General features: G+C 39.9%; 1 protein-coding gene across 3 annotated transcripts in view; it reads left to right on the top strand.

The window, feature by feature from the left end:
* The window catches only part of EIF2B3 (eukaryotic translation initiation factor 2B subunit gamma), a 129,503-nt gene that overhangs the window by 41,745 nt on the left and 62,923 nt on the right, over positions 1-24,835 (top strand). For 2 of the 3 annotated variants that reach the window (XM_082750076.1, XM_082750075.1), the window contains exon 5: positions 6,775-6,886. In XM_082750076.1, coding sequence (XP_082606202.1) covers positions 6,775-6,886 — 112 coding nt within the window. Of the gene's footprint in view, positions 1-6,774; positions 6,887-21,957; positions 22,091-24,835 lie in introns of those variants that run through there. The other variant, XM_082750077.1, reaches the window with a different exon arrangement.

Below are 24,835 nucleotides of genomic sequence, written 5' to 3'. Positions count from 1 at the left end.
CCTTCAGCTCAGGTCATGATCCCAGGGTCCTGGGATCAAGTCCTGCACTGGGCTCCTTGCTCAGCGGGGAGCCTGCTTCTCCCTCTGCCTGCTGCTCCCCTTCTTGTGCACTGTCTCTCTCTCTCTCTCTGACAAATAAATAAAATTTAAAAATTTAAAAAAAAAACCCTTTAAAGAAAACAAACTAAGCTCATAGATACAGAGAATAGATTGGTGGTTTTCAGAGATGGGGAGTGGGAGATAGGAGAAGGTAAACTGCTTTTGTTTTATTTTGCATTAGTTTAAATAAATTGAATTTTTTAGGGGCGCCTAGGTGGCTTAGTTAAGTGTCTCCTTCGGCTCAGATCATGATTCAGGGTCCCAGAATCAAGCCCCACATCAGGCTCCCTGCTCTGTGGGGAGCCTGTTTCTCCCCTTGCCCCTCCCCCACTTATGCATGCTCTCTCTCTCTCTAATAAATAAATAAAATTTTAAAAAGTAATAGAATAAATTGAAATTTTAGAAATGTAAAGTTAAAACCTGCAAAAAAAATTGGCATGATTTGCTTTTCATTATCTGCTTCTTCATTATTCTTTAGGTTGGCAGTTTGGCCTGTTGTAACTGAGTTGGCTCACTTCTGTTCAAGTGATTATCAGCTAGTGTATATTTTCTGTTGTGTAAATTATCTATTGTTGCATAACAAATTACCACAAACTTAACATCTTAAAACAATACTGTGGGTCAGGAATCCAGGCATTACTTAGTTGGACCCTCTGACTTAGAGTCTTTTACAAGCCTGAAATCAATGTGTCATTTAGGGTTGAGGTTTCATCTGAAGGCTCAGCTAGGAAAGGATTAGCTTCTGAGCTCACTTGTTTATTGGCAAAAATTCAGTTCCCTGAGGACTGTTGGATTAAGAGCCTCAATTTCTAACTGGATGTTGGCCAGAGGCTGCCCTCATTTCCTTATTACTTGGGCCTCTTCAGCAGAACAACTTGCTTCACCAGAGCCAGCAAGGGAGAGAACCTTCTAGCAAGACAGAAGTTATAAAGTTATGTGACTAAATCACAAAAATAGTATCTCATCACCTTTGCCACATTCTGTTGGTTAGAAGCAAGCTGCTGGGCCAGCCCATATTCATGTGTGTGGGGGGGGGGATACAGAAGATTATGACTACCAAGAGGCAATTATCATTCTTAGAGATGACCTACCACAGTTGGGCTCACTGATATGTCGAGGCCCTCAGCTGTGATAGTTGGATTTCTCTTTGCATCTACTCTGTTACCATACTGGAGGCCCAAGCTTCTTCACATGGCAGCAGCAGGTTCTTAAAGAGTAAGAAAGGAACTACAAACAAGGTCTCTTGGATCTAAGCTTGGAACTCACACTGTATCACTTTCATTGCATTCTTTAAAGCTAGTGGCTAGGCCAGCCTGGATATAAGGGATGGGGAACTAGACCTTAACCTCTTTTTTCCCCTCCCATGAGCACTTTTTTTTCCTTCAGTTTTGTTTTGTTTTGTTTTGTTTTTTTATGGTGATAAAATACATGTAAAATTTACCATCTTTTTTTAAGTGTACAGTTCATTGGTGTTAAATACGGTTATAACGCTGTGCAACCATCACCACCATCTCCATCACTCTTTTCATCTTTTGAAACTGGAACTTAGTAACTCCTCATTTCCTCCTCCCTCGAGCCCCCCCCCCCCGCCCCCGAAGCCAGTATGATACTTTCTGTCTCTATGATTTTGACTACTTTAAGTACCATATGTAAGTGGAATCATACAGTATTTGTCTTTCTGCCACTGGCTTATTTCATAGTGTAATGCCTCTGAGGTTGATCTGTACTTAGCATATTGCAGAATTTCCTTCATTTTTAAGGCTGAATTATATTTTCTTGTATGTATATATTATGTTTTGCTTATCCATTACTTTATCAGTGGACACTTGGGTTGCTTTCACATTTTAGCTATTCTGAATAATGCTGTTATGAACAGGGGTGTACACATGTCTCTGTGAAACCCTGCCTCTAATTTTTTGGGGTGGTATATCCAGAAATAGAATTGCCGAATCATGCGGTAATTCTGTTTGTTTCGGTTTTTTTTTAAGATTTTATTTATTTATTTGACAGAGAGAGAGCAAGCAAGCACAAGCAGGGGGAGTGGGAGAGGGAGAAGCACACTGAGCTGGGAGCCCAGTGCGGGGCTTGATCCCAGGACCTTGGGATCATGACCTGAGCCAAGAGCAGATGCAACCAACTGAGCACCCAGGCACCCCTCTATTTTTAATTTTTTGAGGAACTATTTTATATTGTAGCTATACCATTTTACATTCTAGACCTTACCTCTTGAAGGGAAGAACAACAAATTTGAAACCCTTTTAAATCTACTATATAGGGGTGCCTGGGTGGCTCAGTGGGTTAAAGCCTCTGCCTTCAGCTGAGGTCATGATTCCAGGGTCCTGGCATCGAGCCCTGCATTGGGCTCTCTGTTCAGCAGGGAGTCTACTTCCCCCTCTCTCTCTGCCTGCCTCTCTGCCTCCTTGTGATCTCTCTCTCTGTAAAATAAATAAATAAAATCTTTTTTTTAAAAAATCTACTATATACATTTTTTTCCATAATTGAAGTATGTTTATTTATTTATTTATTTATTTATTAAAGATTTTATTTATTTATTTGACAGAGATCATAAGTAGGCAGAGAGGCAGGCAGAGAGAGAGAGAGGAGGAAGCAGGCTCCCTGCTGAGCAGAGAGCCTGATGCGGGACTCGATCCCAAGACCCTGAGATCATGACCTGAGCCAAAGGCAGCAGCTTAACCCACTGAGCCACCCAGGTGCCCCTGAAGTATGTTTTTTTTATGTACCGTGAGTTGGCATTAAGGGCGATATCTAGGAGATCCACAGTTAAGGTTGGTATCTTAGAGGACCCATTCAAGGAAGTTCACTAAATCCAACTTAATGAAGCCTATATCCTTCACGTACTTACAGAAACACTGGCAGCATATTGAGGTCAGATTTCAGGATGAGACCATGCTGGTTTGAACAGCCATGGCAAGAACAAGAACCCTGACCAAATTTTCTCAGATGGCTCCCATAGAGCTGCTGGTAACCCATCCTGCTCTCTCAGCTGCAATGAGGCAAAAGGGCTACTATATACATTTGTAGTTTTGATTTGCTATATTTTGTTTAGGATCCCTCTACTTACGTAATAAATTAATATGCCTCATATTTTTATCTGGTATCGGCATCAAGATCCTGCTAGCCTTATAAAATGAGGAAATGAAATTCCCTACTATAATGGCCAATATAATGTCTGTCATAGGGGAGGTGCACAAGTACATTTATTAGTTGAATGAATGAATGGATAAGTAAATGACTATAGAAGAATCAAAAGGGTCAGGCAGACTAGTAAAAATCAACTAGAAAAATATTATGAGTAGTTGACAGAATTTTTTTTTAATGGAAATTCATAGTTTTAACTGTTTTCTTAATCTCATATTTGTAATCTTCTTAGGATAGACATTCTGATATTACTTGCTCTGCTCCCAAAGTGGAATTTACATTGTTAGAACAGGAAGAAATCTTTCCCAGGTTTCTATAATTTGTAGCATATTCGTAGGTCCCAGTTACTATGGTAGCTACGAGGAAGCAAATATAGGGAGGGGACCCTGAGAGTGAGGAATGTGAATAAAGAACACAGAGCACTTGGACATCACTGCTCCCAGGACATTAAGTAATTCAAGGTTTTGTGGGCTGAAGGACTTGGATAGAGGAAGCACTCCAAATTATATCCAAAAATAACATCTCTGTGTTTCTTTTTAAAATATTGGCTCATAATCAGACTGTTGCAGACTGTTATATTCTCAAGTTTCCTTGTAACGGATGAATTAATATATGTCATATCTACTGTGTGACATTTGAAATTCTCTGCAAAATTCACTTCAACTGAAATTTCCTGTAAAACTTACCTTCAAATTGGTAATTGGTATTATTTACCCTTCCTTCTTGGGAGTTCACTAATTTTGGTTATTGGGGGGGAAAAACCCCCAACATATAGCTTGTTGGGGTTTTTTTAGTTTATTTATTTATTTAAGTAATCTCTACACCTAGTGCGGGGCTCAAATTCATGGCCGTGAGATCAAGAGTCACCTACTCGGGCGCCTGGGTGGCTCAGTGGGTTAGGCCGCTGCCTTCGGCTCGGGTCATGATCTCGGGGTCCTGGGATCGAGTCCCGCATTGGGCTCTCTGCTTGGCGGGGGGCCTGCTTCCTCCTCTCTCTCTCTGTCTGCCTCTCTGCCTGCTTGTGAGCTCTCTCTGTCAAATAAATAAATAAAATCTTAAAAAAAAAAAAGTCACATACTCTTCTGATGAGCCAGCCATGTGCCCCAACATACAACTTTTTTTTTTTTTAAGATTTTATTTATTTATTTATTTGACAGAGAGAGAGAGATCACACAGGTGGAGAGGCAGGCAGAGAGAGGAGGAAGCAGGCTTCCCGCCGAGCAGAGAGCCCGATGCGGGGCTGCATCCCAGGACCCTGGGATCATGACCTGAGCCAAAGGCAGAGGCTTTAACGCACTGAGCCACCCAGGTGCTCCCCAACATATAACTTTTTATGATAGTTTTTCCCTATTTAGATTCAGATGCTACAGATGAATAGATGACCAGAAACCATCTGAAGGAGAGAATGCTTTCAAGCACCTGGGCTAAACACATTATACACTTGAGTAATACATTTGGTTCTAGGTATACAGGCAGTTGCAGCCAACAATGAAGCATGTTCAGTTATGTAGTACCTGTTGTCTGTCAGTAGGAGGCAGACAAATTCATCTTTAGAAATACTAGAGGTTCTAGAGGCTCCTGAGTGGCCTGGTTGATTAAGCGTTGGGTTCTTGATCTCAGGGTCATGAGTTCAAGCCCCACATTGGGATCCACACTGTGCGTGGAGCCTGCTTTAAAAAAGAAAGGAAGAAAAAAGCAATATTATTTTTCTAGAGCTCAACTATTTTTTTCTTTTTCAAAGAGGCATTAAATCCTTCTTCCTTTATTTGATTGCTGTGAGGACCAAATGAGAATATGCATTTTGTTTAGTTTTTTTAAACATGAACATTTTATTTAATGTTTGAGTTAAGCTCTTATACAGGTTATAAGAGCTTTGCAAATATTAACTGATTTAGTCCTCATAATAAGCCTGTGTGAGATAGACACTATTATGATAACACATTTTGCAGATGAAACTGAGGGATAAAAAAGTATCTTGCTCAAAGACATACAGCTAGTAAGTGGGATTTATACCCAGGTGGTTAGGCCTCAGAGGCACTCTTCTTTATCATGATGCTATGCTTCCTCTATGTGAAAATGCTTTTGTAAGCTATAGATAGATACTGTTAGTAGTTTTTATTAAGTGCCTGACATTATACTAGATGTTACAGGAGATATAAAGGAATCATAAGCCTGCCTTTGAAGAATTTATAATCTGGTTAGGGAAAGAAATAAAACAGAGAAAACAGCAATAATACAACAGCCTGTAACATCACCATCTACCAGAGAACTCTCCACATTATTAAATAGGTACCTTGTTTTCTTTCAGTGCTCTCTTACACAGCATAAAATCTAATGCATAATAGATATATGGTTAATGTTGATTAATGTACATGTCCTTAAATAATGTTATGCCCACTTCCACAGTGAGGAGACTTCAGGTGTTACTTGCAGAGAAAGAATTCCTTTTATACTATTCTTCTGTACCATGTAATGAGTTCATGGACCATCCACTTATTTGGCTTATTTTTTTTTTCATTAACATAAAATATATTATTTGCCCCAGGGGTACAGGTCTGTGAATCATCAGGCTTACACACTTCACAACAGTCACCGCAGCACATACCTCCCCAGTGTCCATAACCCAACCACCCTCTACATAACCCCCTTGGCTTTTTATTTTTTATTTTTATTTTTGACAAAAATTTTGCATATTTAAAATGTGCAGTGATGTTTTGATATATGTAGACATGATTATGAAATGATTGCCACAGTCAAACGAACATACCTACCACCTCCTTAACTCTTCGTTTTGGGGGTAATTTCACATTTACAGAATGATTATAAGACTAGTAGAGAACTTATATATCCTTTACCCAGATTCCCCAAATGTTAAGATTTGTTCTATCATAATCTTGTGATATACCTTCAATATATAATATGTGTAAACAAAATATTATATATACTATTATTATTTTTCTCAGCTATTTGAGAATAAGTTGCAGGTATGATTCCCTTTGCCTTTAAATACGTTGGTGTATATTCTGTCCCCCACGCCTCACTGCCACCCAGAAAGGACAGTCTGTTAAAACAGAAAATTACACTGCTACAATACTTTAATCTACAGATCTTTTTTTTTTTTTTTTAACAGACAGAGATCACAAGTAGGCAGAGAGGCAGGTAGAGAGAGAGAGGGAAGCAGGCTCCCTGCCGAGCAGAGAGCCCGATGCAGGGCTCGATCCCAGGATTCTGGGATCATGACCTGAGCCGAAGGCAGAGGCTTTAACCCACTGAGCCACCCAGGTGCCCCATAATCTACAGATCTTATTCAGACTTCACCAGTTAACCTAACACTATCCTTTAGAACAATACAAAAACATTTTGACTAGTCATGTTTTAAACATTATGGTATGTGCTGTATGACAATCCTGTATTTAGTACCAAGAGCATTGTGAGCAGGTGCCCTGTCCCCCTGACTTCGTCATGCAGGCCGGGGCAAGTGGCTTTGTTTGATTTCCCTTCTTTTGTATGATCCAGTGGAGCAGCGTGACTTCATCGGAGTGGACAGCACAGGAAAGAGGCTGCTCTTCATGGCTAATGAAGCGGACTTGGATGAAGAGCTGGTCATTAAGGGATCCATCCTGCACAAGTAAGCCCTAGGGTTTTCTTTCTGGCAGTTCTCCTTGTCTTAAAACAAAATAAAACCACCCAGTGGATGGGAAAGGGGGAATGAACGCTAGATTATACTGTGTGAAATTGACAAAAGTATGTGACTGTTTTCCCATGAGACAGGATGAAGGCTTTTCTTCACTGCACAAAAGCTTAGCTTTTCCCTGTGTCTTTTTTGCCAAGGTAGAGTCAAATCCTGCATAGCAGTAGGGCAAAGCAGCTGTGGGGAGAAGAGGGAACAGGACTGTCTTTCTAACAGTGTTCTGGAGCTTCCTTTTCTTTAATTGTGGTAAACACAAAACATAAAATTTACCATCTTATCCACTTTTAAGTGTACAGTTCACTAGTGTTAAACATATTCACATTGTTGTGAAACAGATCTCCAGAACTTTTTCATCTTGCAGAACCAAAATTCTGCATCTGTTGAACAATAGCTTTTCCCTTTTTCCTGTCCCCAGCTCCTGGTAACTGCCATTCGACTCTCTGTTTCTATGAATTTGATTACATTAGATGCCTCAGATAAGTAGAATTATGCAGTATTTGTCCTTTGTCGACTGGTTTATTTCACTGAGTATAAAATCCTCAGGGTTCATCCATGTTGTAGCATGTGTCAGAGTGCCTTCCTTTGTAAGGCTACATAATATTCCATTGTGTGGAAATGCCACATTTTTTTTTTTTTAATGTATTCATCTGTCAGCAGACACTTGAGTCACTTCCACCTCTTGGCTATTGTGAATAATGCTGCAGTGAACATGGGTGTGCACATATCCCTTTGAGATCCTGCTTTGGATTCTTCTGGATATACACCCAGAAGTGGGATGCTACATTCTATGACAGTTCTAGTTCTAATGTTTGGAGAATCCTCTCTGCTATTTTCTATAGTGACTGTGCTGTTTTACAATCACACCAACAGTGTACAAACATTCTAGTTTCTCTACATCCTTGTCAACACTTGTTATTTTCTGTTTTTTGATAGTAGCCATCATAATGGCTACAAATAGGCAACCCAGTTACACATCTTCTTTAATCAGCATTTATTGAGTGCTTGCTCAGTATGGACTTTTTTATCAGAAGCCACCATACTCAGAGCTGTACTGTGTAATACCAGTACACAGGAAAGTTTGAAAACTGTTTGGAGCCTGGGTTTGACTTGTCTGTGGTTTTGTCCCAGATTGCAGTTCTCTGTTATCCTTTTTTTTTTTTTTTTTAAGATTTTATTTATTTATTTGACAGAGAGAGATAACAAGTAGGCAGAGAGGCAGGCAGATAGAGAGGAAGGAGGCTCCATGCCAAGCAGAGAGCTCGATGCAGGGCTTGATTCCAGGACCCTGGGATCATGACCTGAGCCGAAGGCAGGTCATTATATATATATATTATATAATATATATATAATATATAAAAAATATGTACTAAAGCTTAAAAACTGTTGGTCAAGGAAAGAAGCAAGATTCTGACAAGAAACAGAAAGGAATAGGGGCACCTGGGTGACTCAGTCTGTTAAACGTCTGCCTTTGGCTCAGGTTATGATCCCAGGGTCCTAGATCAGACCCCCTGCTCATCAGGGAGCCTGCTTTTCCCTCTGTACCTCTCCCTGCTCATGCTCTCTCCCTCTCTCTCTTATATAAACAAATAAAATCTTAAAAAAAAACAAAAAGAGGTGCACCTGGGTGGCTCAGTGGGTTAAGGCCTCTGCCAAAGGGCTTGGGTCATAATCCCAGGGTCCTGGGATCAAGCCCCGTAATAAATAAATTAAATAAATAAATAAAATCTTTTTTAAAAAAAAGGAAGAAGAAGAGAGAAACAGAAAGGAATGAAGGTAGGCTCCCAACTCCACCGTATCGCAGCTCACCAGAAGCCATACTGATATATTAATGAAATCCTGCAAATTCTCACTAATAGCTCCAAAGCTGGAAAGAAGCAAACTGAACACATATCTGTACTTCTGTCTTCTTCTGACTGAGGAGCAGTGGGAATAACTACTTGCAAATAAATGATAAAGCAGAGAAAATGAACAATGAAGCTGACTTTTAACAGAAACAAAAGATCAAGCCTACAAATGAATAGGTGACGTAATATAAAGCTGAAAGCTATTCCTCCATAGGAACAGAATATACCCCTTAATTATGTGGAATGAAAGAAGAATATATAACAGAATCTCGGGAAAGAAAAATATTTTAATAGAGATTCTGCAGTTCCTTAGCCATGTTCCCTATGTTCCTTCCACATTCCCTGAAGCCATAGAAAAATACACAGAATATAAAATAAGTAGCACTACTGGGCATTTGTCTGAAGAAAACAAAAACAGAAATTTGAAAAGATATGTGCATTTATGTTTATTGCAGCATTATTTAAAGTGGATATAGAAGCAACCTGTGTCCACTGATAGATGAATGGATAAAGAAGATATGGTGGGGCACCTGGGTGGCTTAGTTGGTTGGGCATCTGTCATCAGCTGAGGTCACGATCCCCAGGGCCTGGGATCAAGCTCTACATGGGGCTCCCTACTTAGTGGGAAGTCTACTTCTCCCTGTCCCTCTGCTTCTCCTCCTTCCTCATTCTCTCTCTCTCTCTAGTAAATAAAATAAAATCCTTTTTTAAAAGAAAATTTAAAAAAAAAATAAAAAACAGAAACAGACCCATAAATAAAGAGAACAAACTGGTGGTAGCCAGAGGGGAGGAAGGTGGGGACGGGCAAAAAGAGGCAAAGGAGGGTAGAAGGTACAGACCTCAAGTTAATGAGATGAGTGAGTCACAGGTATGAAAGATTCAACACAGGGAGTTTAGTCAATAGTATTATAATAGCACTGTATGGTGACAGATAGTAGCTACACTTCTGGTGAGCATAGCATAAGGTGTCAAATCACAGTGTTGTACACATGAAAGTAATGTAACATTGTGTATCAACTATACTTCAGTATAAACAAAAAGGAAAAAAATCACCACCACACATAGTAGTTGGTCTCAGATACAGGTGGATGAGAGGTAAAAACTCATCCATATCATATCAAAATAAATAAAACAAGCACGAACAAGACCAAAAGAATCAGTATTTCAACTACGGAAACATACAGCAAACAAATGAAAGCAAGAAAAATACTCTGAAAAGACAATGTATCCTGAAAAAAACATAATTCAATGACTAGAATTTCCTGTACTATACAGCTATAAAACAACTCATCAAAATGTGAATTTAATAAATAAAAGTTCAGTGATGGGCTGATAAAACAATGTGAGATAAAAGAAGATATTATAGAACTAAGAAAATAAATTGAAAACTAATTAAAATAGCAAAGAACACAACAGATACCGCTGAAAATCAAATTATTGACATAGAGGAAAGGCTTGAGATATTTAGAGATTTTGATGAAAAAAGAAATGATTAAAAATTATAGCGAATCTAATAGGGAAAAAAAAGACAAAGATGACTCAATAAATTAATATCTCTGAAAAAGAGAACTAAACATGTGGCCAAAGGCTGTATTCAAAGATATAAGGCCTTCTTGGCAAACTAGTTTAAGGCTTTTAATATAAAGATAGAAGGGCTAAGTAAATATGATGACTTCTGAAATTCCACTAAAACAGCAAGATGGAGATTTTAGAGAGGGATAAATCCAGAAGACTAAAGAAGATTAAAAATGAAAAAACAACAACCACAGTTTGGAAACAGGAAAGCAGGACAGTTGAACATACCTGAGAAAGCTGAATGCTAAGCCAGCAGTGGGCGAAGCTGAACTGTAGACTGATTCACCCTACAAAACTCTAAGTAGTCAAGATTCAGCAGTACCACGTATATCTAAAAGTGAAGCTAAAAACTGGATTACTTGAGAATTTGTCCAAACTGTAGATAGATGCTCAGATTTCCTCCCCGTCAAACCTCATAAGATTTATTCTTGGAAGAGGGTAAAGTAGATCTCTGGATTGGGGCACTAGGCATGAATGAGGTTAGAGGTACCATACAAAAAATGGGGGGTACAATACAAAAAAAAAGTGAACATATGTCCTGAGGTCTTTAGCTTCTGTCTCCCACTTAGCTTCTATATACCAGCAGCCAAGCTTGTATCTGTTAAGCAAGGACATTAGAAGATTCTTCTCTGTGGTAAAAGACAGTTCAAGAGGAGACCTAAAGACATAGACATCAGAGAATCCCCACCGGAAAACCCAGTTCTTGGTTCATCCTACCTTGAATTTCGAAGTTGACAAAGCTCACCACATGTTGGGTGTTCACAGTGAAATATTTATTGTGCCATTCTTAAATTTAGATAAAAAAGAAACAGGGATTACAAGATGTAGGGGCTGGAACAAACAGGAAAAAAAACCCAAGTTAGCAGAAAGCCCAATAGAAATTGTTCAGAGGGGCGCCTGGGTGGCTCAGTGGGTTAAGCCGCTGCCTTCAGCTCAGGTCATGATCTCAGGGTCCTGGGATCGAGTCCCGCATCGGGCTCTTGCTCAGCGGGGAGCCTGCTTCCCTCTCTCTCTCTCTGCCTGCCTCTCCGACTACTTGTGATTTCTCTCTGTCAAATAAATAAATAAAATCTTTAAAAAAAAAATAAAATAAAATAAAAAAAAGAAATTGTTCAGAGAGAAGAAAACTTCAAAAGTAACATTACTCAGAAAGATTCACTAATATTTGAACATCTGAATATCAGTATCCTAGGAGATAGGAATACAGCAGCAAACAAAGTGCACCAAAATCCTTGCCCTCATTGAGAGATGAGAGAATACTGCATTCATGAACCCAAAAGCAGAATGCTATATTAAAAAGGGAGCATTTAGTGGCACAGAAATAGACATGGAGATCAGTGGAACAGAATAGAGAGCCCAGAAATAAACCCATGATTTATATGGACAATTAACTTATGACAAAGGAGCCAAGAATATACAATATAGAAAAGATGGTCTCTTTGATAAATGGTGCCGAGAAAACTGGATAGCTGCATACAAAAGAATGAAACTGGACCACTTTCTAACATCATACACAAAAATAAGCTCAAAGTGGATTAAAGACTAAATGTGAGACCTGAAAATATGAAAGTCCTAGAAGAGAACGCAGGCAATAATTTCTCTGACATTGATCATAACAACATTTTTCTATATGTCTCCTAAGGCAAGGAAAACAAGAACAAAAATAAACTATTTGGACTACATTGCAGTAAAAAGCTTTTGCCCAGAAAAGAAAACCATCAACAAAACAAAAAGGCAGCTCACTGAATGGGAGAAGATATTTGTAAACGATATATCCAATAAGAGGTTAATATCCAAAATATATATATAAAGAACTTACCCGGGGTGCCTGGGTGGCTCAGTCAGTTAAGCGTCCAACTCTTGGTTTCTGCTCAGGTCGTGATCTCATGTTTCGTGTGATCAAGCCCCATGTTGGGCTCCATGCTCAGGAGGGAATCTGCTTGAGATTCTCTCCCTCTACCCCTGACCCAACATGTGCACATGCTTGCTCTCACTCTCTCAAATAAACAAATCTTTAAAAAGAACTAGACAACTCAACACAAAAAAAGAAAAAAAAATCTGACTTAAAAGTGAACAGAAGACCTGAATAGACATATTTCCAAAGAAGACAGACAGAGAGCCAACAGACACATAAAGAGATGTTCAACATCACTCATCATCAGGGAAATGCAAATCAAAACTACAGTGAGCAGGCACCTTGGGTGGCTCAGTCGGTTAAGTGACTGACTTCACCTCAGGTCTTGATCTCAGAGTCCTGAGATCAAGCCTATGTCGGGCTCCCCATTTAGTAGGGAGTCTGTTTGTCCCTCTCCCTTTCCATCTGTCACTCCTCCTGCTCATGCTCTCTGTTTCTCTCTCCCAAATAAATAAATAAGGTTTTGTTTTTTTGTTTTTTTGTTTTTTATTTTATTTATTTATCAGAGAGAGGGAGAGAGCAAGCACAGGCACGCAGAGAAGCAGCAGAGGCAGAGGGAGAAGCAGGCTCCCCACTAAGCAAGGAGCCCGATGTGGGACTCGATCCCAGGACGCCGGAATCATGACCTGAGCCGAAGGCAGCTGCTTAACCAACTGAGCCACCCAGGCATCCCTCTCCCAAATAAATAAATAAAATCTTTTTTAAAAATAGCAAACCCACAATGAGCTATCATCTTACACCTGGCAGAATGGCTAAAATAAAAAAGACAAGAAACAACAAGTTTTGGTGAGGATGTGGAGAAAAAGAAACCCTCCTGTACTGTTGATAGGGATATAAATTGGTACAGCCACTGTGAAAAACAGGGTGGAGGTTCCTCAAAAACTTAAAAATAGAAATACCATGTGATCTAGTAATTGTACTATATTGCTATTTACCCAAAGAAAATGAAAACACTAATTTGAAAAGACATATGCACCCCTATGTTTATTGCAGCATTATTTACAATAGCCAGAAGATGGAAGAAACCTAGGTGTCCATCAATAGATGAATGTATAAAGAAGTTGTGGTATGTATGTGTGTGTGTACACACACACACACACACACACACACACACACACACACACACACACGAATATTATGCAGCCATTAAGAAGATGAGAGCTTGCTATTTGCAACACCATGAATGGACCTAGAGGGTTTATGCTAAGTGAAGTAAGTCAGACTGAGAAAGACAAATGCCATATATTTTGCTTACATATGGAATCTAAAAAATTAAATAAAAAATAAAAAAGCAGAATCAGAGCTATAAATACAGAGAACAAACTGATGGTTGCCAGAGGGAAGGAGAGTGAAGGGTTGAGCAAAATAGGTAAAGGGGAGTGGGAGATACAGGCTTCCAGTTATGGAATGAATAAATCATGGAAATGAAGGGTATAGCTTAGGGAATATACAGTCAATGATACTGTAATAGCATTCTTTGGTAGCTGCACTGGTGGTAAAGCTAGCATAAAGGTATAGAGATGTTGAATTACTACATTGTGGTCAAGTATCCTAAAAAAAATTTTTTTAAGGGGAGCATTTGGTAAAAATGAAAAACTCAATAGAAGGGTTGAAAATTTTGGGAAAATTTTTGAAAAATGTCTCACAAAGCAAAATAAAACAACAGATTAATGAAAAATAATAAGAAAACCAAAGGAGCAACCTAGGGGGTCCAACATTTGATATTAGGAATTCCAGAAAAAGAGAACAGAGAAAATGGAGAGGGGAGATAGCATCAATGAAGAAATATAAAAAACATTTCTCAGAACGAAAGGAGCTGGGTTTCTAAACTGAAAGGAAACAGTGCCCAGCAGAATGCATGAAAAGAAACTTACCAAGGTTGTCATTGTGAAATGTGAAAACATTTTACTGTTATAACACTGATGTCAAAGAGAAGATCCAAGACGCTTCTAGATGGGAGGGGAGATATCATACATAAAGGAACTAAAACAGCTTTGAACTTTTAACAGCAGCACTAGAAACTATAAAACAATGGAGGACAGCTTTCAAAATTCTTAAATCTATATATAGTCAAACAATCAACTATGAGAGTAGAGTAAGCATTTTACAGACAATTGCTTTGCAAACATCTGTTTTCAGAAAGCTGCTAGAGAATTTATAACACCAAAACCCTGGCATAATCTAAGAAAGAAAGAAATGGAATTATAGGATTATAGGAAAAAGAAACCCTAGGATTCCAGGAAAACACCTTCACTCCAGGTGTAGATGGCAATCAGACCAGATTGGAATAGGTCAGAAAGCTTTGGGAATAATTTCCTCAGGATACTCTTATTTCTTCTGACAAAAATGACAAAATACTTGATGTGTCTCAACATTTTGAGAGGAGTTTTGAGCACTTTGTAGTTAGTTTGGGGTTGAATTATTGATAAGTATCTGGAAAACTAAGAAATGGGAGAAAACAGTAATACCAAGGAAAACAAAAATATGCAGGGGCGCCTGGGTGGCTCAGTGGGTTAAGCCACTGCATTCGGCTCGGGTCATGATCTCAGGGTCCTGGGATCGAGTCCCGCATCGGGCTCTCTGCTCAGCAGGGAGCCTGCTTCCTCCTCTCTCTGCCTGCCTCTTTGCCTACTTGTAATCTCTCTCTGTCAAATAAATAAATAAAATCTTTAAAAAAAAAAAAAAAAGAAAAAAGAAAACAAAAATATGCAGGAAAGGGCGCCTGGGTGGCTCAGTGGGTTAAGCTGCTGCCTTCGGCTCAGGTCATGATCTCGGGGTCCCGGGATCGAGTCCCGCATTGGGCTCTCTGCTCAGCAGGGAGCCTGTTTTCCTCCTCTCTCTCTCTCTGCCTCTCTGCCTACTTGTGATCTCTGTCTGTCAAATAAATAAATAAAATCTTTAAAAAAATATATATGCAGGAAAAAAATTAACCATTAGTTACTGAATGTTTCAGCTGTAACTTATGTTTATATACGCATCTTAATGTAATCACTGACTTGATCTAACCAAAATCATGATAATTACTTTGGAATGATGACAGGGAGGGTTTGTGTATTGGAGACACAAGGGAAGATGAGAGATAAACTTCCTCTTTGATAGTTAATAGCCATAATAACAAACTTCAATATTGAACTAACCAAAACAGTAAAATTAGGGAGGTAAAAGGTAAGGAAGTATGGGTATATGTCATAGGGGCAGGGCCAGTCATGAAAAAAAGCTAAATCCTTATCTTCCATAGTGGGAAATCAACAGATAATGTCTGAAATGGAAAAACTAAGGAATATCAATATTAGAATGTTACTAGAAATACAGATATAAATACTAAATGGATCCACTAAAATAATTGAAAATGGGTGTTTCTGGGGAACAGAAAATGGGGAGGGGAGGAAATAGAGGACTGAAATTTTTCATTGTAAGCCTATTTAGCTATTTAACCTTACTTACCTAAAGTATGTGCATATGTAATTTTAATTAAATTAAAAACAAGATAAAATACAATAAAAATTCCTGAATCAAGTAAAAATCTGCAGATCTTAAGAATCTGCAAATTTTATGGGGCACCTGGGTGCTCCATCACTTAAACATCTGCCTTCAGCTCAGGTCATGATCCCAGGGTCCTGGGATCCAGCCTTGCATCGGGCTCCCTGCTCAGCAGAGAGCCTGCTTCTCCCTCTGCCTCTCCCCCACTCATGCTCTCTCTAACTCCTCTCTTTCTCTCAGTAAATAAAATATTTTTAAAAGAATCTCCAACAAATTTTAAGAGTATTGTGTGTTCTAAGAAAATTTGACCAGAAGCACACGTGCATGCTCTCTCTCTGAAATAAACGAAATCTTTTTTAAAAGATAAATAAATATAAAGGCGTCAGGAAGACATTCTCAAACATGAAGGGGCTCACAAATATGGCATCTATGAGCCCTCCTTGGGGGGAAAAAAATAACTTCTTGACAGCTAACATTCAGGCAGGTTATGAAGAAACCCATGTGGTGAGGAACTGCCAGCAACCACATTAGTGAGCTTGGAAGCAGATAATCTGAGACTTGTCAGCAGCCATGTTGAAAGCGGCTTCTCCTCCAGTCAGCCTCGAGTTGACTGCAGCCCTTGGCCAGCAGCTTGACTGTAGCCTCTTAAGAGAACCTGAGTCAGAACCATGAAACCACTCCCTGATTCCAAACACTGAGATAATAATTTGATATTTTAAGCCTCTGAGTTTGAAGTAATTTGTTATATAACTATAGATGACCAGTAAAATTCTCAATCTCTAGGCATTGGATCAGGAGTCTTTCAGAAACAATGAAGTTGAAAGACATCTTGGAGGGAAAAAAATAATGTACTTATATGGCACAGTTCCTTTCCTTTCTGTCTTAGTTTGCTCCCTGCGTATCTTGGAAGTAGGGAAAGTCATGTGGCTGTATATGTGGGATACATCCTGTCTTAGCTGGATGCCTTTGCTAAGATCTTGGACAAACTGTCAGCTCAGTTAGAAACGAAGGAAATAGGTGGTCATCCTATGGTCTTACTAAACTTGTAAGGTTTTTGTTGTTTAAACATTGGTAACAGTCTCATAATTTTCTTTCTTGTGTTTCACAGGAGAGAGGCCTGGGTTAGAATGAATTATTGAGAAAAGGAACTGCCCCTTGACCCATAGTATTCATTGTTATAGTGTATGTGATAGACATAGAGGTAAAATGCCCAGGTACCCCTACAAAGAAGGATTTGCTGCTCATCTGCAAGGAGTGTAGTTAGCACACAGCCTCTAGTTGTTATCTTCAGGATCTCCCTCATCTTTAAAAGCCACATTGCCCAAGGTCATACCCTTGCTGTGGGCAGCCTGCATCCCAAGACTAAATGAAGGATGGGCGTAAAGGCCCAGTCACTCTGATAGGCAGTACTTGCTCCTGAACTCCCTGCCCCGTTGGCCTGGGGCTTTGAAGAACCTGCATCTCAGTTCAGTTTGCCTCTGCCCAGTCTTGCTTCCTCCTCTTCCTTTCATAGGAATTGATCCCTAATAAACATCTTACCTCCCAAATACTGTCTCAGCTCACTTCTTGAGAATCCAACCTTCAACACACAATAATGGTTTTTTATGTTTGTTTGTTTTTAAGATTTTATTTATTTTGACAGACAGAAATCACAGGGAGGCAGAGAGGCAGAGAGAGGAAAGGAAGCAGGCTCCCCGCCGAGCAGAGAGCCCAATGCGGGGCTCAATTCCCAGACCCTGGGATCATGACCTGAGCCGAAGGCAGAGGCTTTAAACCACTGAGCCACCCAGGCGCCCCCCAATAATGGTTTTCCCTGTGATTTGCTATCACCTGGTAAAGCAAATTTTCTCACCCTTGCGATGATCGTTTTGCAATTGTAAAATTAAACTGCCTGGATTATTAAATTGTTTTCTTTCTCAGGAAGGAAACCTGATGCAGTGGCCTCTGCATGTATAAAAACTGTGATGAATATTATCTAATAATATGCATGCCTCTTATAACTTATGACTGAGGATGTACCAAAAAATATATATCCTTTCAATCAGTCTTTCCAACTTCACTATAGTAAGCACTGATTTTTTTGTCTGCTCTTCTCACAAGACCAATCTTTCTCAACCGAGGAGCATTTTTAAAAATGTTAATGGCTGAGACCCACCTCTAGAGAGTCTTACTTAATTGGTCTGGCAGAGGACAGGCATTTTTATTTTTATTTTTTTTAAGATTTTACTTATTTATTTGACAGAGAGAGATAACAAGTAGGCAAAGAGGCAGGCAGAGAGAGGGGGAAGCAGGCTCCTTGCGGAGCAGAGAGCCTGATGCGGGGCTCGATCCCAGGACCCTGAGATGATGAGCTGAGCTGAAGGCAGAGGCTTAACCCACTGAGCCACCCAGGAGCCCCAGGACGAGCATTTTTTTTTAAAGATTTTATTTATTTATTTGACAGACAGAAATCACAAGTAGGCAGAGAGGCAGGCAGAGAAAGAGGAGGAAACAGGCTCCCCGCTGAGCAGAGAGCCTGATACAGGGCTTGGTCTCAGGACCCCGAGATCATGACCTGAGTCGAAGGGAGAGCTTAACCCATTGAGCCACCCGGCACCCCCAGGACAAGCATTTTTAAAAAGCTTCTTGGATGATGGTAGTGTACCAGCATTCAAAACCCACTCCTGTTCAACTTACCAGTCTGTGGTCCAATAGCGCTGCTCTCCTTTCCATAAATATTTGATAAAGGGATAGGCATTCCGTCAGCATCTAAAGGAATTTTCCAGCACCCCAGAAATAAATAGGAGAATTATGAAAGTGAATCAAACCCCTGAAACTTCTGCTTAGAGCTGATTCTCATTCTTTAGGGGCTGCAGGCCATAGCCATACCTCAAGCAGAAGGCTCCGGCTCGTGTAGGCAGCATCTGTCCAACACTGTAGACATGTTTGCAGAACCAAATAAACCCTAGAATAGTCAAATGGTAGCCCACTAGATTGGTGGTGTTGCAGTCAGACCCAGTGATGTGGCTGGCATTTGAGCACTCAGGGCTAGATGATTCTGGACATAATAGTTAAAAGGAACTTAGTCAGTGGGGTACCTGGGTGGCTCAGTTGGTTATGGACCATGATCTCATGGTCCTGGGATTAAGCCCTGCATTGGGCTCTCTGCTGGGGGAAAGGGAGGGATGTTGTCTGCTTCTTGCTTCCCCTCTTCTCCTCCCCCATACCCATATGTGTACTCTCTCAAATAAATAAATAAAATCTTAAAAAAATAAAGTAGTCAACTATTTGTCTTCCTCTCATAAATACCCTGGTAATTATATTGGGCCTACCAGGATTATCTAGGCTAACCTATCCATCTCAAGAACTTTGAACTTAATTGTGCCTGCAAAGTCTCTTTTGCCATATGAGGTAATACATTCACAGGTTCCAAAGTGGACATCTTTGAGGGGCCATTATCTTATCACAATCCTCTTAGTTTTTTAACATGGTTCTCAATAGCTTTATAATTATCTATCATATGAATAGTATATACATATACCATCATTTATCTAAACATACCCAGTGCTAGATATTTAGATTGTTTCTAATGATCTAGAACCTAATTTTTTCAAGTTCAGTTCATTGAGGTGTCATTTATATACAGTAAAATTTACTCTTTGTGGTATGCAGTTCTGTGTGAGAAAAATAGGTGCAAAGTGGTTCCTGGATGGTATCCTCCCTTGCCAGCTCACATTCAACCTTTAGAATTTATTAAGAATTCTAGGGGCGCGGGACGCCTGGGTGGCTCAGTTGGTTAAGCAGCTGCCTTCGGCTCAGGTTATGATCCCAGCGTCCTGGGATCGAGTCCCACATCGGGCTCCTTGCTCTGCAGGGAGCCTGCTTCTCCCTCTGACTCTGCCTTCCACTCTGTCTGCCTATGCTCGCTCTCGCTCCCTCTCTCTCTGACAAATAAATAAAATCTTTAAAAAAAAAAAAAAAGAATTCTAGGGGCGCTTGGGTGGCTCCATCCTTAAGCTTCTACCTTCAGCTTGGGTCATGGTCCCAGGGTCCTGGAATCGAGCCCCACATCAGGCTCCCTGTTCCACAGGAAGACTGCTTGTCCCTCTGTCACTCCCTCTGCTTGGTTTGCTCTCTCGCTCTCTCGCTCTCTCTCTCTCTCTGTCAAATAAATAAATAAATAAAATCTTAAAAAAAAAAAAGAAATTGAAAATTCCAATTAATATTTGTTGAACAAATGAGCGAGAAATCACCTAGTAACCAATTGTGATTAAGGGTCTGTAATCTAGGGCTTTGGCACTTTGTGATGAATGTTGAGTATAAAACAAGGATTGGCAGACTTTTTCTGTAAGGGCAAATTGTAAATATTTTAGACTTTGCAGACCATATGGTGTTAACATTTCTTCAGCTCTGCTGTTGTGACACAAAAGCATCCTAAGATATGTATCAAATGAGCGTGGCTGTGTTCCAGTAATACTTTATCTACAAAAACAGACATCAGTGCCATCCAACTGGCAGGCTGTAATCTGCCAGGCCCACTGGAGGTCTTTTTTTCTCTATAAAGAATAGCTATGATGGTACCTTGTTAAGACAGCTTATTTCTTAGTCAAGATATAGCTGACTGAATCTGAAATTCTTTCTTTAAAAAAAAGAAGGGGTTTGTTATGGATTTTTTTTTTCTAAGTTCATTTTTCAAAATTAAGTTTTGAGGAAACAGAGGGGGTTCTTTGTATTTTAGAAAAGATCACCATAAGATACAATTAAACAATATCTCTTAATGCATTGAAAATATGATCTTGGTTGTAAGATCACATTGTAGCCTGCCACAGCTAAAATGTCATTTAGTCCAGTCACCTATATTTCAGATAACGATGCTGAAAGCCAGAAGAAGAAGGCTTTGTTTCATATCCTTTATCTAATTAGGGACAGAGCTGGGCCTTTTCCATTAGCTCATCCTTTCTATTTTTCATGAACACATTTTTCAACTGATGAATGTTTATCGAGTTTCCTCCTCTGGTCAAATCACTGTTTTAGTATTTAAGGGAATCCTGGAGACAGGAGACAATCTCAAAGAATTCATTCACCTTGGTGGAAGGTAAGATTATGCATATAAAAGGCTAATAAACGGGCACCTGGGTGGCTCAGTGGGTTAAGCCGCTGCCTTTGGCTCAGGTCATGATCTCAGAGTCCTGGGATCGAGTCCCGCATCGGGCTCTCTGCTCAGCAGAGAGCCTGCTTCCCTCTCTCTCTCTCTGCCTGCCTCTCCATCTACTTGTGATTTCTCTCTGTCAAATAAATAAATAAAATCTTTAAAAAAAAAAAAAAAAAAGGCTAATAAACAGGGGTGTCCGGGTGGCTCAGTTGAGCAGTTGAGCATCGGGTTCTTGGTTTCAGCTCAGGTCATGATCATGGGTGATGAGATCAGGCTCTGTGTCAGTGGGCTCCACGCTCAGCCGGATTCTCTCTCTACACCTCACCCCCATTCAGGAGCACATGCGCATTCTTTCTCTAAAAATCTTTTTTAAAAAAAGGTTAGCAAACAATAACAAACTAGATCAGATACTGAACAGTTATGGCACCAGGGTTCTAAGAACTTAGAGGAGGTAGCAATCCCTAGGGGCTAAAGTGGTCAGAAAAATCTAAGAGAATGATTTGGACCTGAAAGATGGATATAGATCAGGTACGGAAAGGGACATAGGAAGCTGGATCCTGTGTTAGGAGAATCCTATGAAACAGGGTGTGCAGGATTTCTTTAAGTACAGTCTGACCCAAATTGAGGACCCTGGTTGGGGAATACCAGGAGATAAGGCTGAGAAGTTACATCGGTATGATAACAGAGGGCCTTGAACACTGGGGAATTATTAAAGACTTTTTGTGAAGGGAAATGATACAAATTCAGGATTCTGGAAAGATAATCTGACAGCAGTATGCAGGGTAGATTTAAGGTATAAGACCTAAAAAGTTATCACAGTCTTGCATTGCTAAATTCTCAAGGCTCCAAAGAGTCAAGGGATTGTATCCTTTGGAATGCAGAAAGAACTGTGATTATCTATTATGATGTGAAACTAGGGACCTGACTCATCTACGCATCCATCAAGCACTAAAGTTTATGCTTTGCTCTATATTAGAGTTGGCAGGCTAAGACGTTAAGTTCTTAGAAGCTAGTCATATGTTTTTGTAATTACAACTAGAAGGCGGAGACTGTCCCCTGCTTTCTCTTCACCTCCCTAAGAATTAGCTGATGGCTCCATATGGTGGACTGTTAGTAAATGCCTCATCCTAGTGGTCTCAGCCAACGGAGAACAAGGTTTGGGCATAATATAGGAGCAAAGAAGGAAGTAGCCAGAGGTAAGGTGAAAATGAAGAGCAGATGGCAATCTATTTTTCCCTCATAGCTGCTAAGTTGGGGACCTTGGGTAAGCACTGGGGTCATTAACACTAGTTTTCAAGAACACTTTTGGTTGGTTTTGGGGGGTGGGTTGGCAGATTTGGTGGGGTGGTTTTGGTTTTTTATTTTTTATTTTATTTTATTTATTTATTTTTTTTGGTTGTTGGCAGATTTTTTCCCTCCGTTCTTCTAACTTCTAACTTGTAATCAACACTCCAGTGATTCAGGATCTTTAGTTTGTAGTTATAATAGGGCAGCTGGCTAGATAAATGAGCAGTAAAAATGTTCTTGCCCCCATTCCTATGACCCTCTAGGGTATTGTGCTCTTCCTGGCCTCAGAGATGGTGGGTAAAAACTAATTAAATTCAGATTTTCAAGCACTTTTGAATACGAGAATATGATACTTCCTTTTTTTTTTTTTTTCTTTTAACTGAATTTCCAAAGGCAGGGGTGGTTCCTATTGGACAGACCCCAAACTTATCTTGGAAAAGACTTTTGTGTATATAAGAGAGCCTGAAACCTCTTATTTTAAAGTTTTCTAACTTTTCATACTGCTCTTGGGAGAAAGAAACAATGATAATGGAATGGAATGTACATCTCTTGTTTTCTCCCTTTCTGAGAGAGGAGGAAGTGTTTCCCTGATTGCAAAGAGAGTGTTCTGTTTTGAGAACCTAGGGCATATTTGGTACTGAAAAGGGAAATATTATAAGAAATATGCTGAAGTAGGACTCCTGCTATCCCTGTAGTCAGGTACACGACAGTCTCCCAGCAAGCTGTTTAGTCATCAGACAATACTGGTAACTTCGCTCCAGTGGCCCCAGATTCTGCAGCCTCAGTGGATTTGAAGACAATGCAACACCTTTCCGACATGTCAGATTGATGCATTCATGATTTAGGCATTAGTTGATGCCTAACTAATCTACAGCACAACACTCTCTTAGTTGAAGAGAATGTTGCTGGTAGAAAGAACATGCACTGAAAATTAAAAGTCTAGAGGTTTTGGAATTTAGTTTTGAGACAAACCAGCTATATAATATTGAGCAAGTAACTTTGCTTCTCTAAACCTCAGTTTCTCTAACTGAAATTGGCTTAGTTTTTCTTTAAAGACACCCCCCAAGCTCTAAAATTCCTGTTTTATTTCTGAAAGACATGTGTTTTTAATAATTCATAAGTAAAAGGTGTTTGTGCCAAATATTTAATAAGAAAGTCATGTAGCTTTTCTCCAGTGTTATGTTGTTTTGAGTATTAGTCAAGGTTTTTTACTGGAAGGGTAATGATAATATTAAAGCAAGCTTCTAAAGGATATCTTTTAAATGGAATAAAATGTTTACACATTCATCTTGTTTAAGTTTAGACATTTATCTCTGGGAAGAAAAGGACTTCAAAATCTCAACGATCATGCATGGCCAGATCTGTATTTCTGGGACTCCAGATAATGAGAAATAGGTTTATGCTCTTGATTATTTTCCCAAAGGTATGGAACGTCTTGAAATACTATGTATCCAAATTGGTATCCCCAACACTACTAGCCAGTCATAATTCCTAAAGTACTTCTCTAATTTGGAGCTTTTTGTGGAGAGGGTTGCAGAGGGACTTGTGGACATCAGAATCAGGAAACTTTCCCAAGGTATCTTGACCAGCCTAGGCACTGCGACTCTTTGTCTTACTCCTTTGTACTGTTTTTTGGTTTTTTTAAGTTTTTATTTATTTATTTGGCAGAGAGAAAGAGAGATCACAAGTGGGCAGAGAGGCAGGCAGAGAAAGGGGGAGAAGCAGGCTTCCCGCTGAGCAGGGAGCCGGACCAGGACTCTGAGATCATGACCTGAGCTGAAAGCAGGGGCTTAACCCACTGAGCCACCCAGGTACCCCCTCCTTTGTACTTTTAACTTTCACTTCTATAAAGTGATATAGATAGGTTATTTGTAAAAGAACCCTTATGTCTGCAACCTTAAGCCTTTTCTTTTGGACTGACTACGGGCTTCAGAGAAAAATATTCCAGGCTCCTTTCTCGGTGGGTAAAAGCAGTGCTGTCAGTTCCTGACCATTTCAGGGCTTCTGCAGTACAAATCAGCTTTCTCCGCAGCTTTCCTTATGGCTGGCTTGGGATTCAGCTTTCCTTAGATGTGCTGAATCTGCCACTGCCATCCTTCTGCTTTCCAGCTTCCAGAGTGTTTCACTATATTCACGTCTCCTAATCTTTGTCCTTGGAGTTTATTCCTTTCAAAAAACAATGAGGACAACAACAGAAACCCTTTACAGTCACTTTAATGAGCTTTCGAAAGGAGTAAAGCTTGAGTCCCTGTGTAGTTCAGTTGGTGAAGCATCTGCCTTCAGCTCAGGTCATGATCCTGAGATCTTGGGATTCTGGGATCCTGGGATTCTGGGAGTAAGCCCCAAGCCCTATGCCCTATATCCCACATCCCACATTGGCTGTCTCCCGGATCAGTGGGGAGTCTCCTTTCTGCCTCTCCCTCTGCCCCTCCCTGCCACTCATGCTCTCTCTCTCTAAGTAAACAAATTTTTAAAATCCTTAAAGAAAAAAAAAAAAAAAAGGACTAGGACTCAATGCCTGTGTTTATTCTGCCGTCTTCACCTGGAAATCTGTTTCCTTCATTTCAGTCTCTATATCTTTCAGTTCCTCTATTCCCTCCCTCCCTCCCTCTTTCTCTTTTTCCTCCTCTCCCTCATTTCCTCCTTTATCTAGT

This window comes from Mustela nivalis (genome assembly GCF_964662115.1).
Source record: "Mustela nivalis genome assembly, contig: HAP1_SCAFFOLD_670, whole genome shotgun sequence".
NCBI lineage: Eukaryota > Metazoa > Chordata > Mammalia > Carnivora > Mustelidae > Mustela > Mustela nivalis.
The sequence above is the reverse complement of the archived record's forward strand: the minus strand, read 5'-3'. Positions and strand labels throughout refer to the sequence as shown.